This window comes from Pseudorasbora parva, chromosome 3 (assembly GCF_024679245.1).
Source record: "Pseudorasbora parva isolate DD20220531a chromosome 3, ASM2467924v1, whole genome shotgun sequence".
In the NCBI taxonomy this organism is placed as follows: Eukaryota; Metazoa; Chordata; class Actinopteri; order Cypriniformes; family Gobionidae; genus Pseudorasbora; species Pseudorasbora parva.
Window position 1 is genome coordinate 23,129,808 of NC_090174.1, and position 16,334 is coordinate 23,146,141.

General features: G+C 37.8%; 1 protein-coding gene across 1 annotated transcript in view; it reads right to left on the reverse strand.

The window, feature by feature from the left end:
- msh3 (mutS homolog 3 (E. coli)) overlaps positions 1 to 16,334 on the reverse strand; it is a 114,254-nt gene that overhangs the window by 72,179 nt on the left and 25,741 nt on the right. Inside the window, exons 9-13 of the mRNA XM_067438181.1 lie at positions 13,596 to 13,726; positions 11,669 to 11,777; positions 8,391 to 8,475; positions 1,774 to 1,883; positions 158 to 290 (exon numbers count right to left, since the gene is read on the reverse strand). Coding sequence (XP_067294282.1) covers positions 158 to 290; positions 1,774 to 1,883; positions 8,391 to 8,475; positions 11,669 to 11,777; positions 13,596 to 13,726 — 568 coding nt within the window. The remainder of the gene's footprint in view (positions 1 to 157; positions 291 to 1,773; positions 1,884 to 8,390; positions 8,476 to 11,668; positions 11,778 to 13,595; positions 13,727 to 16,334) is intronic.

The window sequence follows — 16,334 nt, forward strand, 5'->3', positions numbered from 1 at the left end:
TTTTTTGTGTGACCATGGCCACTACAGGTTAAAATATACTGTTCCCGCTAATTTCAAACTACTTTTACTATTTTTTTTAAAAAGCGGCTTCCTGTTGGGCCTGTGTAGAAGAATGGTTTCAAACAGATAATGATTGTTTAGGTACAAAAGGCTTTACTTTCTTGTGGTAGATACTGCAAAGTCCTCTCTCGAGGTCGGGTAGACGAGTTAGCAAAGACTGAAGAGAGGGAATGACACTGGATTCAGAACACAAAATTTCTGCCACTGCTTCCAGACGAGCCTGGATATCACTGAGAGAGAGAGAGGGGGAATAGCATAAACAAAAACAGGCAAAGTAGTAGGGATTGTAGGAATTAATCAACAGGTGCTATGTACACAAACCATAAAAACCACTGGAATAAAATAAGAGATGTATCACAAAACACACAGAAGCAGTGTGTAAGTGAAGCTGCAGTGCAACTCTAACAGCAGCTCACATTTGGCTTTTCTGCTGCATAAGAGAACTGTGACATACTCAAATATATACTTTCTTTTAATAAAGCCTGCTTCTTTATTTAATGCGGTTTCATAAAAGCATACATTGAAAAATCTGTGACCAAAACAAGTCATTTTCTGTTGCAGGTCAAAATATTTTTAATTTTACATATATCATTTATATTTGCCTGTTTCATGATCAGTCAGTAGGCTACTGTAAATAAATATAGTTCTTAACTTATTTTCTGAGAAGTGGTTTTAATTATGTATACTACTGTTACAAAAAAATGGGTTGGTAAGATTTTAAGTCTCTTATGCTCACTAAGGCTGCATTAATTTGATTAAAAAATACAGTAAAAACAGTACTATTGTGAAATGTTATTAGAATTGAACAAATGTTTTTTATTGTAATTTATTGTAAAATATAAATAATTTTTTGCAATAGAAAAGCTGAAATTTTCAGTATCATTACTCCAATCTTCAGGCACGTGATCCTTCATAAATCATTCTAATATGCTGATTTGCAGCTCAAGAAACATTTCTTATTATCAAGGTTGAAAACAAGCTAGTATTTTTGTGGAAACCATGATATGCATTTTATTTTTTTCATTTGATGAAAAGAAAGCTTAAAAAAGAACATCATTTATGTAAAATAGAAATAATTTGTTATAAAAAAAAGGCATAGTCTGTCTCAGTTCAGAAACATTCCCCAACAGATCTGTTAAGAGGTTTGGCAGGAAAACATGTGGATTTAAGATTATTGTTATATGGAATCAAATATATGTATTATCCACAAACATAATCGGATTTTTGCACACATGCATTACATCACACACAGATTCAAAAAATCCCCCACAACGTATCAAGTTGGCATCAGATTGACAAAGCCTTGCCAATTTAATTCTGGACAAATAAAACAAACATTTAAATTAAAATTTGAGTAATAACCAAAAAAGAATGAACCCTCAGATTAAAACTTGCCTTTTATGGCAGTTTATCCATTTTTATATACAGTAGTATTTTCCCATAATCCGTGGGGGATTTTTCAATCGAACCAGGACGAAATTGTAATCCTGCCATGCAGTGGCTGAGAAGAGGGGTGCAAAGTTCCTCCATTTGCAAAATAATCTAGGACTTGGATTAACCTAGGCTCTGAGTATAGAGTTCAGAATTATCTGTTGTGGTGTAGGGAATATCTGGCACACTTCTCTTCAGCACTGCAAAAACTAAAACTGGTCGTGCTGCATACTAGCATTCAAATCAGTGATTACATGATAATAAAATGAAATAATGACTCACTTCACAGATTTCAGCGGCAGGCTCACCCACTTTCTTAACAGTCTTTTCCCAAATGGAGTCTGAGTGTTATCCAGAACCCAGAGCAGACTGCCTTTTACTGAACCTGTGGTCTGACAGCAATGAAAAAGGAAGTCATCATTAAATCCAAACCAACATCCTAGATAATGGGTAAATCACTTGGTTATCAAGAAACAAATGCCCATGTTATATTCCAGGCTTGTAACAAAAGGCAGAAAAAAATGTCAATTTAAACCATTATGCCATTATACTCACGTAGTAAAACTACATAAAAAGGCCGCTTCAAAGTTGAGAGGTGACATTAAATCAATTCACCATATCCTAATGTGAAGTTACATTTCTTACACAGGATTTTATTTAAATTTGTTCACAAGGGACAGCGTGTTTCAATGCAAGCATAATAGGTGTACTGTATACTACAACAAAACTGATGTGATTTCAATAATAATCCTCAAACAAATTTTGTCTGATCTACACCAAAACGGAGTCAGATTATCTTCTGTCCATCCCTAACAAAAGTTGTAAAATGGATATTTTGTTCTCAAAATAATTCGCCCTGTACTGACATTCAACATGCATGGTGAAAGCTGTTTTTTGAAAGGTTACAGGTTCAAACCTCACAGATGACCCAGAGTCATTGCTTGCAGTAATATGAATTATCATTGGGTGCGTTTGAGCTGACAATGAACCTGGTCATGTAAACGCGGTAACCCGTTTTCTTTTATTGGAGTAAGGTTATAAACGGCGTAAGCATAAACCGGTCGGGACACGTAGTTTTTTGCCTCTTACCCCGATTTTGCACTGCATGTAAATGCATTAACCTGCTTTCTGTCGGCTTATTGAAGTGCGCATGTGTGATAGGTGACCAAAACGCAAACTTAGAGCAGATTGAAATGCATCCAGAAAGAGCGAGCTAGCGTTTTACATGAAATAAGGACATATCACAAACACAGACTCTTTTAAGACCCAGAACATTGTAAAGATGTGTTCTCTTCTCATGCAGCAGAAGTAGAAGAGGTTCAGTCGAAACGCTGCATCTGAAACTGCATGAGGGATAATATGAGCCGTAAATCTCCCGCTGACACGGCGCACGCTTTATTTAACATCACAACTGACGTAACATTTGGATTACGCTGAGTCAGATAAAGACATTAGTATTTTTGATGTCACTACAAGGAAATAATCCCGTTTATTAATAAAGTCATGTAAACACGGTTTACTTGCATTATCAGTTTACTGGTTTGCATGTAAACGGGGAAAACTGGTTATTTCAATAAGCTGATTTTTTTGAGTTATCAGTTTACTTGCGAGCATGTAATTGTTTCATTCAATATGTTTGTAATAAGTTTTTTTTGATCTTACAATACATTTTTAACATTGATGTTTCATTGATCTTTTTTGTTACAGTTGGAACCATTTAGCTAAAAGTTTAAAAACTTTTAATTAGACCATTAACAAAAAATGCTTGTAATTAAATTTATTACAAACTAAATTATCAATGTAATAAACACTCACCTAAAGAATTATTAGGAACACCATACTAATACTGTGTTTGACCCCCTTTCGCCTTCAGAACTGCCTTTATTCAATATGGCATTGATTCAACAAGGTGCTGAAAGCATTCTTTAGAAATGTTGACCCATATTGATAGGATAGCATCTTGCAGTTGAAGGAGATTTGTGGGATGCACATCCAGGGCACGGAGCTCCCGTTCCACCACATCCCAAAGATGCTCTATTGGGTTGAGATCTGGTGACTGTGGGGGCCATTTTAGTACAGTGAACTCATTTTCATGTTCAAGAAACCGATTTGAAATGATTCAAGCGATCAGAGGATAGGTACAAGGGATAGACATGGTCAGAAACAATGCTCAGGTAGATCGTAGCATTTAAACAATGCCCAATTGGCACTAAGGGGCCTAAAGAGTGCCAAGAAAACATCCCCCACACCATTACACCACCACCACCAGCCTGCACAGTGGTAACAAGGCATGATGGATCCATGTTCTCATTCTGTTTACGCCAAATTCAGAAAAAATTGCTAAAAAATTGCTTAAATCAATCTTTCCCATTCTGACATTCAGTTTGGAGTTCAGGAGATTGTCTTGACCAGGACCACACCCCTAAATGCATTGAAGCAACTGCCATGTGATTGGTTGATTAGATAATTGCATTGAAGCTACACTGTGTAACTTTTTTAGTTTATTCTTAGCTAAAAACACATAGTTCTTTCAAAAATATATGTGCTCATTAATGTATATTTACTTCTTTCAAGTAATAAAGTATTCTCGTAAGTTTATAATATGCCATTGAAAATACATACGGGTGAGGGGTTCGAATGCTGGTCGCCATGTTGGCCCTCCATCTTGAAAGTACATTAGCCAAAGAGGGACATACCCGTAAATTCAAGCTTCGCCTTTCGCCTTTTAACACTCAATGGCACCGTGTCGAATATGAAGAGAGGGATTGCCATGTTAATCTTGGATTAAATCGGCCAACATAGGATTTAAAACGAAATCAGAATGGAGAGGAACAGAAACTATTATCCACTGGATGGTCATATACCTTTTCACCGCTAGATGGGGGAAAATATCACACAGTGTAGCTTTAATGAGAAATTGAACAGGTGTTCCTAATAATCCTTTAGGTGAGTAAATTAAATAAATAAATTGTCTCTCATTTGTTTTGATAACAACTGCACTCAATCTGCATGAACACACGTTTGTGTAAAACCTTATGATTATGTTCTTCTGCATGATTTGAGATGAACCAAAGAGCATACTGAGCTTTAATGGAAGAACATCTGACAGTCTTCACATGACATAACAGTCACATGATCACAAATTTGCTTAGGGAGCTAAAAAGTAACATTTGAAATATTTATTATAAATTTTCTGCCTTAATGTTTTTATTTGTTTTTATTTGTATTGAGAGCTCCACTGTATGTTTCCAGTATGTTTCCATCCACCTAAAATTAATGCTAGATGGAAATGCCAAGATGTAGCCTGACAAGCCAGACCCACATCAAGATGGTCTGGAAACTCATTATTGACAGGGCTCAATCCGAGAGGCGGGATAAACTGTTGTTTTTCAAACTCCCTCTGCAGGCAATTGGATAGTGCTACAACCAGCCAGTGCAACGTGAAGCGGAGATTAAACTTTCGTATACGGTCTGCAAAACTCCGAACACATCTTCCCTTTTTAAGAATGACTTCTTTGCCGCTCTTTGTTCTTTTCTCAGAGAAAAGCTTAACTCAAAGTCTTCCAGAGTCGCGGACAAAGACGATTCGAAAGGCCGCCGTTCGCCAGTTCCTGCATTTATAGTAGCACGCAAGCGCAACACTGCCTTCACTTTGTTAAGCCCTGCCAACCGACTCTGTACACGATGTGATTGGCCTGACCAGAGTTTGGCTTTTACAGCTCAGAAGTGTATTGAGAGTTGCTAGACGACACTCGTGGCAGATTAGATTAGCTGCCGCTAGGTTGCGTCTAGATTTCTAGGCTAGCCAAGATGCACATCAATTCTAAAAATGAGCATACAATACTTAAAGGGGTGATGAATTGAGAAATCAACTTTCCCTTGAGCTTTTGATATATAAAAGGTCATAGTAATATAAGAATATCCTGTAAGCTTCAGAGCTGAAAACTTCCTTTTTAGTCAAAGAAAAGCTTTTATTGACACATCAAACGCTCAATCTCAGATTGTGCAGGGCTGTGACGTCTGAGTGTGTGGTGAAACACTGCCTCAACAGAAGTATTACGCCTGATTCTGTAGCCCTGACCACCGACTCGTGCCTGACATGATAAAAATACGCCTATGTGGAGCTCAACTGGATCGAACTTCCAAGCAATAAACATTCAGCATAAACTTCATTCAGATTCCAAAATTATGAATGTGTGGATGACCTTTATTTTTCATTAAGAATTTAATTAAGAGAATTTCAAGGCTCACGTGGGTTAGGCATTGCACGTTTGTTTGTTGAGCTTTATTTCACCACAGATTCATTTGTAAACAAGAGACTGGATTTGCATACAGGATTACATGAATAAATGTGAAAGTATTGCATTGTTACAGATCGGTTGATATCTATTGTTTATTTGTACGTGTCTAACTGAACATAACCTAGCACGCTGTCACAGGCTGGAGAGTCCTTTATTTGAGGTGTTATGCTACGTTTCGTGATCACTGATCAGACTCTGACCATTGCGTGCAGACTATGGACCAGTGCGTGCAAAGACCAACGTCCCGGGGCTATGCGTTTTTCAGACGCGCTACCAAGTGTGTTGTTCACTCTCTCGACTTGATATTTGAAGGAAAAATGCAATCGCTGAAGTTTGTGTTCTAATTAATTGCGGGTGGATGAGAGATAAATCACTGTGTTTGTTTGATAAAGAAATTTTGCGAGCTGGGCGAATCTTCGCGGTTGCCGTTTCCCCACATGCTTTCAAAGCAATCCCTCACATGTACTCACATACCCCTTTTCCACCAGAATGAACCGGTGCTAGTTCAGAGCCAGTGCTAGTGCCAGTTCATAGTTGGTTCAACTGAGGAGCCCTCTAAGAACCGTTTGCTTTTCCACATGCTGAGACCCACTACAGAGCCAGGTCTTATGTCACTGTATACACCTCATCTTTCTCAGCAACGCTAGAAGGGCAGCGGGAAACACAAACACACCAGGCATGGTCTATGCATCAACGCTGCGTGGACCGATCCGTGTACGATATCAAAATACCGCGTGACCAATTCAAAAGCAGTCGTTTACTCTCGCTGTTACTTTAATGTCATACAGCGCTCGGGCTGCACAGTGCCGATGCATCTAGAACAAGCTTTCCATCAACAATAACGAACGCCGCGTTACTGTTGATTCACATGGCTTTACGACATCGTAAATCATCTGCATCAAAAAACAGCAAATCCAACGCATTCATGCAGTTCACAGTAATTTGTATAGACGGTGATTACAAACAAGCAGAAGCTATTAGCTCCATTAGCTGCTATTTAAAAAATGGTGGATCTCAAGTGCTATTCAGTTCTTACTTCTAACCCAGCAATGTTTTGGTGCTACTTAAGAACCACTTTTCCTGGCTCGGCGCTGGTGCTTTGGGTGGAAACCCAAAGAACCGATTTGAAACTAGGCATTGGCTCTGAACCAGCACCAGCACTGCTTTGGTGGAAAAGGGGTAACAGGGGAGCTGGCTCTTGTTAAATATGCAAAGCTTATCCAATCCTAGCAGTGGGCATTTACTTTCAAGTCTTCAGTGCGACACACCCATAAAAACCAAGCGTTCAAGGAGAGAGGCTAGAAACAGGGTCAAATATGGACTATTACTTATTCATTATGATGTTTTTTTCATACAATTTGTAGTCAAAAAACTACACAATCAACATAATTATAAAAAAGCCAGTTCATGACACCTAAAATCGTTAAATTGATGTGGATACATTTTTTATCTGATAAGACGGCATGCACATTAACTATGAAGGAAATATATTTACCCAAATAAATCCCTCGATGCACAACATTAAAAACTCCTGTGATGTTTGTCTCAACAGAGGGTGCAATTGGACATCACACAGCATCTCAAATCTCGGTTTAGATGTTCTGATATGCCTGAGCCAACGTCTGTCACCAAAATGGTTTGGTTTAATTCCCTCCCAGTAGTGTCTCACACAAAAAACAGAATCTGACACAAGCCATTAATGATGGAGGAAAGAAGAACCACAGTGGCTTCCCCTGCAGCAACTTCTATTTTTGTTACAGATATTTTGCGGCAATTTTCTCAGGAAGTAACGATTTGGTTCTCTTCAACACATGGGATGAAAAAGCTGCTTTATTCGCAAACGTTAAATGTGATATTTCAACTTTGCGCACAAGTCCAATTCGCAACTCTGGATAGAAACATAGTTAAGCCCCTTTCACACTGCACGTTGGACCCGCAATATTCCCAGAACATTGCCAGGTCGCCTTCTGTGTGAAAGCAACCACGTCCTGGAATTGATTACCGAATTGAACCCGGGTCGGGGACCTAGTAACATTGTGGGGTTCGATCCGGGTCGATTGCTGTGTAAACAAAAGCCAAAACTAATGCCGCAACGTGTACGTAGTTATCGTGCGACTCCTAGAGCTTGTTTATTCAATAATTCAACCCTGCATTGCCATAAGAGCTAGTCTGTGTTTTAAACGGCGAGAGTGTTCGTATACAAAAGAAACTAAAATTAAACAAGCAGAAATGTGCGCAAACTGGACACAAGTCGAGCACGGAGCTCCTTACTATCCGCGCTGTCACGTGTCAACTCGATCCGGGACCATTACGGATTGTGTGTGAAAGCGCAAATAGTACGGTATTTCCCTGCCAGTGTGAATGGACCAAATCTAGCGGCCCGGGAACAAATGCTGGGTCGCACTATCCGTGTATTTGCCAGAATCGCAGTGTGAAAGGGGCTTTGGAATCATTTAAAAAGCATTGTGTAAATAGCTATCTTTTACAGCACAGCACAAGTGATCGGATCACCCAAGACGAATGTTAATACCAGATGTAAACAGTATGACTGTTTGTATATAATACTACATCATCCATGTTTTCCTTCCCTTGACTGACCTGGTTGCATAGGATCTCCAGGTTCTTCATGGTAGCAGCACTGAGCAGCATATGGTCAGCCTCACTCGACAGCCGCTTAAAGGAGCTGCAAACGTAGCAACACAACCAAAATGCGTTTGCAACAAGAGCAGCTACTGATTCATAATTACATCTTTACACATTTTTACATATTAGGAAAAAATATAATGGATAAACAAGTCAGACTAACAACAATACACAGTCATGACAAACTATTAAGCAACAAGGCCCTATTTCAGCTAATAATGCGTGTTAATTAAGGCTCTTTCAGAAAGTCTGTGAGGTTAAGGCCTTTTAGTTTTCTTTAAAAAACGTGCTTAATCAGTCTGTAATTATAGGACAATACTGAAGATTCACACATCAGAGGTGACACTCTGCAAGCATTGCGATTCAGATTGGGCTCTGTTTCCAGCTGCTACACTATACTTGGATAAACGAACACCCTAGTTATTACCCATGTGCTTGATGGAAGTAGGTGCGAGATGTGTCTACTTTAGGTGGGGAGGGAAAATAAGAGAGTCTTCTAATAGGTTCACACTATACCACTGGATTTTTCAATGTGTTTGAAGCAAAAGTCATAGAGAAATTAAAATATAATTGTAGAAGACACTAACTACTTCAGGTAATACAAAGTGAACACATATGATGAGTTTGCTATATTATTATCCAAATTACTAAGCAACAAGCACTGTTAAAGGGATATTTCACCTAAAAATGAAAATTCTGTCATTGTTTACTCACCCTTAAGTTGTTCCAAGCCTGTGTGAGTTTATTTCTTCTGCTCTACACAAAAGAAGATATTTTGAAGAATGTTTGTAACAAAGCAGATAGAGCAACCATTCACTACCATTCTTCAAAATATTTGCTTTTGTGTTAGGCAGAACAAAGAAACTCACACAGGTTTGGAACAAACTTGAGGGTGAGTAAATGATGACAGAATTTTCATTTTTGGGTGAACTATCCCTTTAAAGCAGAAACCCAATTCACAAGCAAAGGGGAAATTTTAAAGAAAGGATTTAAAATGATTATTTGGCATTTTTTCTGCAATTAAATCATTTTCATGTACAGTATTGTTCAAAATAATAGCAGTACAATGTGACTAACCAGAATAATCAAGGTTTTTCGTATATTTTTTTATTGCTACGTGGCAAACAAGTTACCAGTAGGTTCAGTAGATTGTCAGAAAACAAATGAGACCCAGCATTCATGATATGCACGCTCTTAAGGCTGTGCAATTGGGCAATTAGTTGAATTAGTTGAAAGGGGTGTGTTCAAAAAAATAGCAGTGTGGCATTCAATCACTGAGGTCATCAATTTTGTGAAGAAACAGGTGTGAATCAGGTGGCCCCTATTTAAGGATGAAGCCAACACTTGTTGAACATGCATTTGAAAGCTGAGGAAAATGGGTCGTTCAAGACATTGTTCAGAAGAACAGCGTACTTTAATTAAAAAGTTGATTAGAGAGGGGAAAACCTATAAAGAGGTGCAATAAATGATAGGCTGTTCAGCTAAAATGATCTCCAATGCCTTAAAATGGAGAGCAAAACCAGAGAGACGTGGAAGAAAACGGAAGACAACCATCAAAATGGATAGAAGAATAACCAGAATGGCAAATGCTCAGCCAATGATCACCTCCAGGATGATCAAAGACAGTCTGGAGTTACCTGTAAGTACTGTGACAGTTAGAAGACGTCTGTGTGAAGCTAATCTATTTTCAAGAATCCCCCGCAAAGTCCCTCTGTTAAAAAAAAGGCATGTGCAGAAGAGGTTACAATTTGCCAAAGAACACATCAACTGGCCTAAAGAGAAATGGAGGAACATTTTGTGGACTGATGAGAGTAAAATTGTTCTTTTTGGGTCCAAGGGCCACAGGCAGTTTGTGAGACGACCCCCAAACTCTGAATTCAAGCCACAGTACACAGTGAAGACAGTGAAGCATGGAGGTGCAAGCATCATGATATGGGCATGTTTCTCCTACTATGGTGTTGGGCCTATTTATCGCATACCAGGGATCATGGATCAGTTTGCATATGTTAAAATACTTGAAGAGGTCATGTTGCCCTATGCTGAAGAGGACATGCCCTTGAAACGGTTGTTTCAACAAGACAATGACCCAATACACACTAGTAAACGGGCAAAGTCTTGGTTCCAAACCAACAAAATGAATGTTATGGAGTGGCCAGCCCAATCTCCAGACCTTAATCCAATTGAGAACTTGTGGGGTGATATCAAAAATGCTGTTTCTGAAGCAAAACCAAGAAATGTGAATGAATTGTGGAATGTTGTTAAAGAATCATGGAGTGGAATAACAGCTGAGAGGTGCCACAAGTTGGTTGACTCCATGCCACACAGATGTCAAGCAGTTTTAAAAAACTGTGGTCATACAACTAAATATTAGTTTAGTGATTCACAGGATTGCTAAATCCCAGAAAAAAAAATGTTTGTACAAAATAGTTTTGAGTTTGTACAGTCAAAGGTAGACACTGCTATTTTTTTGAACACACCCCTTTCAACTAATTGCCCAAATTGCACAGCCTTAAGAGCGTGCATATCATGAATGCTGGGTCTCATTTGTTTTCTGACAATCTACTGAACCTACTGGTAACTTGTTTGCCACGTAGCAATAAAAAATATACTAAAAACCTTGATTATTCTGGTTAGTCACATTGTACTGCTATTATTTTGAACAAGACTGTACATTTTTGGAGCTCAGCAGTCTCAGACCCCATTCACTTTTATTATATGGAGACGAGCAGCCAAAACATTGTGCTAAATATTTTAAAACCACAACATGCAATTTTTTTCCAAAAGGCGCAGCTTGAGGAAGCCAGATTTCATGGACCTTTTATAATTCCGCAAAAGACCGCTTCCACATTTCCAGTTATGCGTACAGTGCGCTGTTTTATCATACTAGATAAAAACGTTTTGCCTATTGTGAACCATTAAACGAATGTTGTGCGACTTATTTTTCCTCTCGTGATAAGTCATTCAAAAAAATCATGGCATTGGGTGTTAGTAGGATTATGCATATCGCATCACCACCACTAGCCATTATTTTTAAGTGAAGGAGACTTAAGCGACACTTCATGCGAGCATTTTCTTTTTTTTAGCAATAAATGTGAGTTTTTGCTAAATTGACAATTTAATTAGCAGAATTTAAAGGGAAATGGAAACACAGCTATTGAGAGAATTTTCACTGTTGGATAAATTATACCTTTATCTCTCTTAGGTATTAATGAAAAGTGTGTAATGTACTGTACCTGGAACAGAGTAAAATCTTTTCTAGCTTAAACTCAGCCAGATACTGGATCACAGGACCAAGACAGCAGATAATAAGGCTCTCCAAACCCATACAGAGGGAGTAGGAATCTATTTACAAAGAAAATGTAGACTTATTCACTGCAATACTGATAAATTACACATTACAAAAACCATGAGTTGAGCTTTTAGCATACATGTGCAATTGGACAGACAGACAGTTTGATTCAGTTAAGGTGTCTTAAGACCAGGTACTAACTTTCTGTATCCTTCAAAAGTTGAATTACTACTTTAAAATATTCAGCAAGGATGCATTAACTTGATCAAAATTGATAAAACATTTACATTTAGTCAATAAATCATAGAAATGTATAAATCTTTATAAATAAATGTCAAAATCTAATATGTTTCTGAAAAAATACTTTATTCAAAATTTAAATATAAAAAATACTGAAAAACTAACTTTAAAAAAGGCATTAGTATCAGTTAAGCAAATGTTGCTTAAGTAAACAGTCATTAATTAAAAACAGAAGCAGAACAAATAAAAACACAGCAGAAACAAATTAAGTATACAGTAAACAAAAGTTTTTTTGGTGGGGATATCTTAACAGTTGCTCAAGTGAAAGTAAACATAGAAATTTAAAATAAAATGCTAAATCAATCAAATATGAATTGAAACTACTCGAATCAATCTTCAGTGAATGATTATTAGGGTTCCTCTTTATATTACTGTATATACCTGAATACAAGACAACCCTGAATATAAGACGACCCCCCATTTTCCAGACTTATTTTTTTGGGGAAAAAGAGATTTTTGTGGAAATAATCTGGTTTTCAACAGAAGAATTTCAAATCAAACGGCTGATTCATTCAAGATTGATGCAGTAGTTACAAACAGGTTATTGAATCTTTAATTTAAACGATTCATTCAAACACAATCATTCAGTAACGCGCACACACTGTTGCTGTGAGACGCGTTATGGTTCTGCTGTTTGAAACTTTGTTGCTTAGAATCTTTGTTTGGAACTATTTTCGCTGCTGAAACAGAACAAAAACATTCAATATTGCATCTAAAATGTAAGTGAGTTAATGTTAATTTGTTTATGGAGCTGTCATATGAAATCAGTGTCATTTTCAGTGATGATGGTATTTAGGAAAACACTCTTCAAATACGGTCATGCAATGTTGTTTAACTGTATCATATGTTATAAATATAAGAACAACATTTTGAATGTTTAGCGCAGTTTCTCAGTGTAAGCGGTGCTCATGTAAACACATTGATTTATCCTCGAGAGGCTGCACAAGCGTCAACAGCGCAAACTTGGTATCTTCAGTTTAATAGATATGTGATTTAGTCTATATCGTGAATATAAGATGGCCCCCTTTAACGGGTTTAAAGTTTAGTGAAGTCACAACAGTGTAATTATATAAATCTAATTAAACTAATTACTGATGTGATTACATGCAGGTATTTTTTTAAATGCAAGTACAATGTAAAAACATGTATGTATACAATAAGTGCATTGTATCAAATTATTAATTTAAATGTTAAAAGACTTGTTGCTTTTACATAGCATTTGAGATCCAAAGCAAGGCATCAGAGCACCAGAGAAAACTTCAGTGATGTAGAGGGTGTCTGTTGTATGCCATTAATGGATTCTGAACAAGACAAAGAGGTGATTCAGTCCCAGTCTTGACAGGAAAAGCCACCAACTCGGGTTTTACACATGTCCAGTCTAAAGGACAGCAGACATTGATCTGCCTCCCTTCTGCCTACAGGGAATGATTTTTCAATTAAACACACTGACCTCATATTAGTTTGGGCAGACGTCTCTATCCAAAAGACCAGCCGATGCTTCTTCATGACGGGAGGTCAGACATTAAGAGACGGTGATAAAGTAATTAGGAGACAAAGATAAATGAATTTACCCTTTTCCTGGTTTTCCACAGCTGCATGAGAGGTGTCTCTGTAGAAGTCTTTGATAATTCTCATCGCCGTTGGGTATTCAAACATGGCACTTTCTCGTTTCTCAATGCGAATTCGGTCATCTGCTTGGACACTGAGAGAGGAGACAAACAGGAGGTTTACATGTGACAATGGGAAATCATGGGGGTCACCAGGTAAAACTTCTGAACGTCCAATATGACAAAAGGAAACTCAAGGGAGTTATTTTACATTTGATTATTTATTCAATTTCTCTACCTAAAAACTAATGTTAGACCTACCTGAAAAACATGAAAAGCATTGTTCATTTTATCAGTATCTTTGCTCAATATTATTTATTTGTGCTGCTGCTTGTATTTAAGTTATTTTTTCTTATTTTCTTTATTTTTATTAGTCCTTTATTCTCTGAACATAGCAAATACCGAACCGTACTGAAACCGTGAACCTAAATCGTTATACAAACCAACCCATGAGCAATCTGTACTGTTACACCCCTAGCGTAACGTATGCGAGGGGGTGCCACAAAATGTTGAACATTTTTGAAGGGTGCCATGACTGAAAAAAGGTTGGGAAACACTGTTCCAGAGTCACAGTCAAAGCTAATTTGAAAGACCTTTGTTCGCCAGCTTCTGTGTTTACTGGTAGCACGCAACTCTGCCATCATTATGTTAAGCCCCACCCACTGACTCTATACACGATGTGATTGGACTGACCAGAGTTTGGTTTTTACAGCTCAGAATAGGGATGGCAAAAACTAAACATTTTCTTGACCGACAACCGAACCTCATTAGCCGGTTGAAACCGATTAACCGATTAGTTTAAAATATGCTGCACTATTTGAAATAACAGCCGCAAGCCACCCTGCAATTTAGCAACGCTGTTGCATCTCTCTGCCGCTCTGCCTCCCGCTCTCTGTGAGGGATTTGTTCACTTCACACAAAAAAAGGTTGGAATGAGATGGCCAACTGTAGTAGCGTTTAGTCCACTGTCTTTAATAGCCTAATTTAGAGATCACTTTTTTTTATTTTTATCGACAACCGACAACTTTGATCGTTTAACGTTGATACGGTCAACCATCGGTCAAACGGTCATCGGTTAACATCTCTACCTCAGAAGTTGCTAGACAACACTCGCAGCAGATTAGATTTGCTGCTGCTAGGGTGCATCTAGATTTCTAGGCTACCATATTACACTACTGAGAGAAAAAACTAAAATGTTAAAGGAATGTATGTAAGATTGAGGACAAAACTGGTACTGCAATCACGATCCCCTCCCATCCTCCCTTCTGACTCGAGGTTGCAAGATTTGCTGCAGGATCCAGCAGGAACGTTTGTAGCTGCAGCTGTGGTAACTGGAGCAGAGCTGGCAACCCGGATGCTGAAACACTACTGACTTCGTGATTGGTGGATAGGTGGAGGGCGGAGCTTCAGGCCAAAACACAACATGACAACATCAACATCAGTTGAGGGCTGCAACAACAACTTTTAAATGACTATATCCTGGCAGTTGACCATAGCCATTGATTTCCACAGTATTTTTTTCCGAATATGGAAATAGTCTGGTTATCAACATTTTTCAAAATATCTTCTTTTGTGTTTGGAACTAATTTAGGGTGAGTAAATGATGACAGAATTGTCATTTTTGGGTGAACTATCCTTTTAACACGCGGCACGTGAGAAAAATATATTCATTTTACTACTGTTTTTATTTATGCAGCGTTGTGGCTGGAAACATACAAAGTATGACAAGTGCTGATTATGTGCTTTATTTAAAGTTGCAGTCCGTAACTTATCGGTTACGGACAGCTCTATCGGTTAATAAATAGAAATGCGTGGGTCTTGAGGAAGAACATTGTAGCCGGAGCTACTTCTCTCTGTATAAGTCTATGGTAAGTCACGCAGGGACTGTGCTCCTCTGCAGCGGAGCCTACCAGTCTGACCTGAAATAGCCCCAATATAAACACTTATTATAAGTGTGCCATAATTATACAACAGACAAAAAATACAACAACAAAAAAAAAATATGGTTAGGAAAATTGATTCATGTTGTACATTCTCATTATATCATTTTTGTAAATCTTGAAGTTACCGAAAGCAGCTTAATGTAAAAACAATTTAAAGTGAGTTTGAATATAATTTTTCATGACCTTTACAGATAGCCTTACTAAAGGAACAATGGATAATTCACCTCTTAAAAAATAAGTTAAAGGAAACTATGTTCAAACTGTTAACTCAAGATGATCAAACACGTGTATTCTATGATTTATAAAAATTTTAAAAAAATTCAGTCACTCAGTATGTATTTTAATTCATGCTAAAATTGTGTACCATTTATGAGTTCAATATTGTAGACTACTTATCAATTTCATTGTGAATGCAGTCAGTGCGCTTGTAGAGTTTTGATTTATTGATCTCGGGACAAGCCTGGTTTGCCGCTGAAAATCTTGTTGCATCACATCTGGTTAGGACATGGCATTAGGCTTTTTAAATTTACTTTTCAAAGCTGCAACGGAACTAGCAAGCAGCATCATGAGCTGTTTATTTATTTCCCCTGCTTGTCTGAACATCAGGGTATGGCAACTGCCATACTCCGCCATACATAAACGCTGGCCCTGTTTGCAACTACTAAATAAGGTTACTTAACATTTGTTACATAATAGAACTCATTCATAGAAGCATAGCATTCTGCTTTTGGTCTCATACTGAAGCCTTCAATACCAGTGG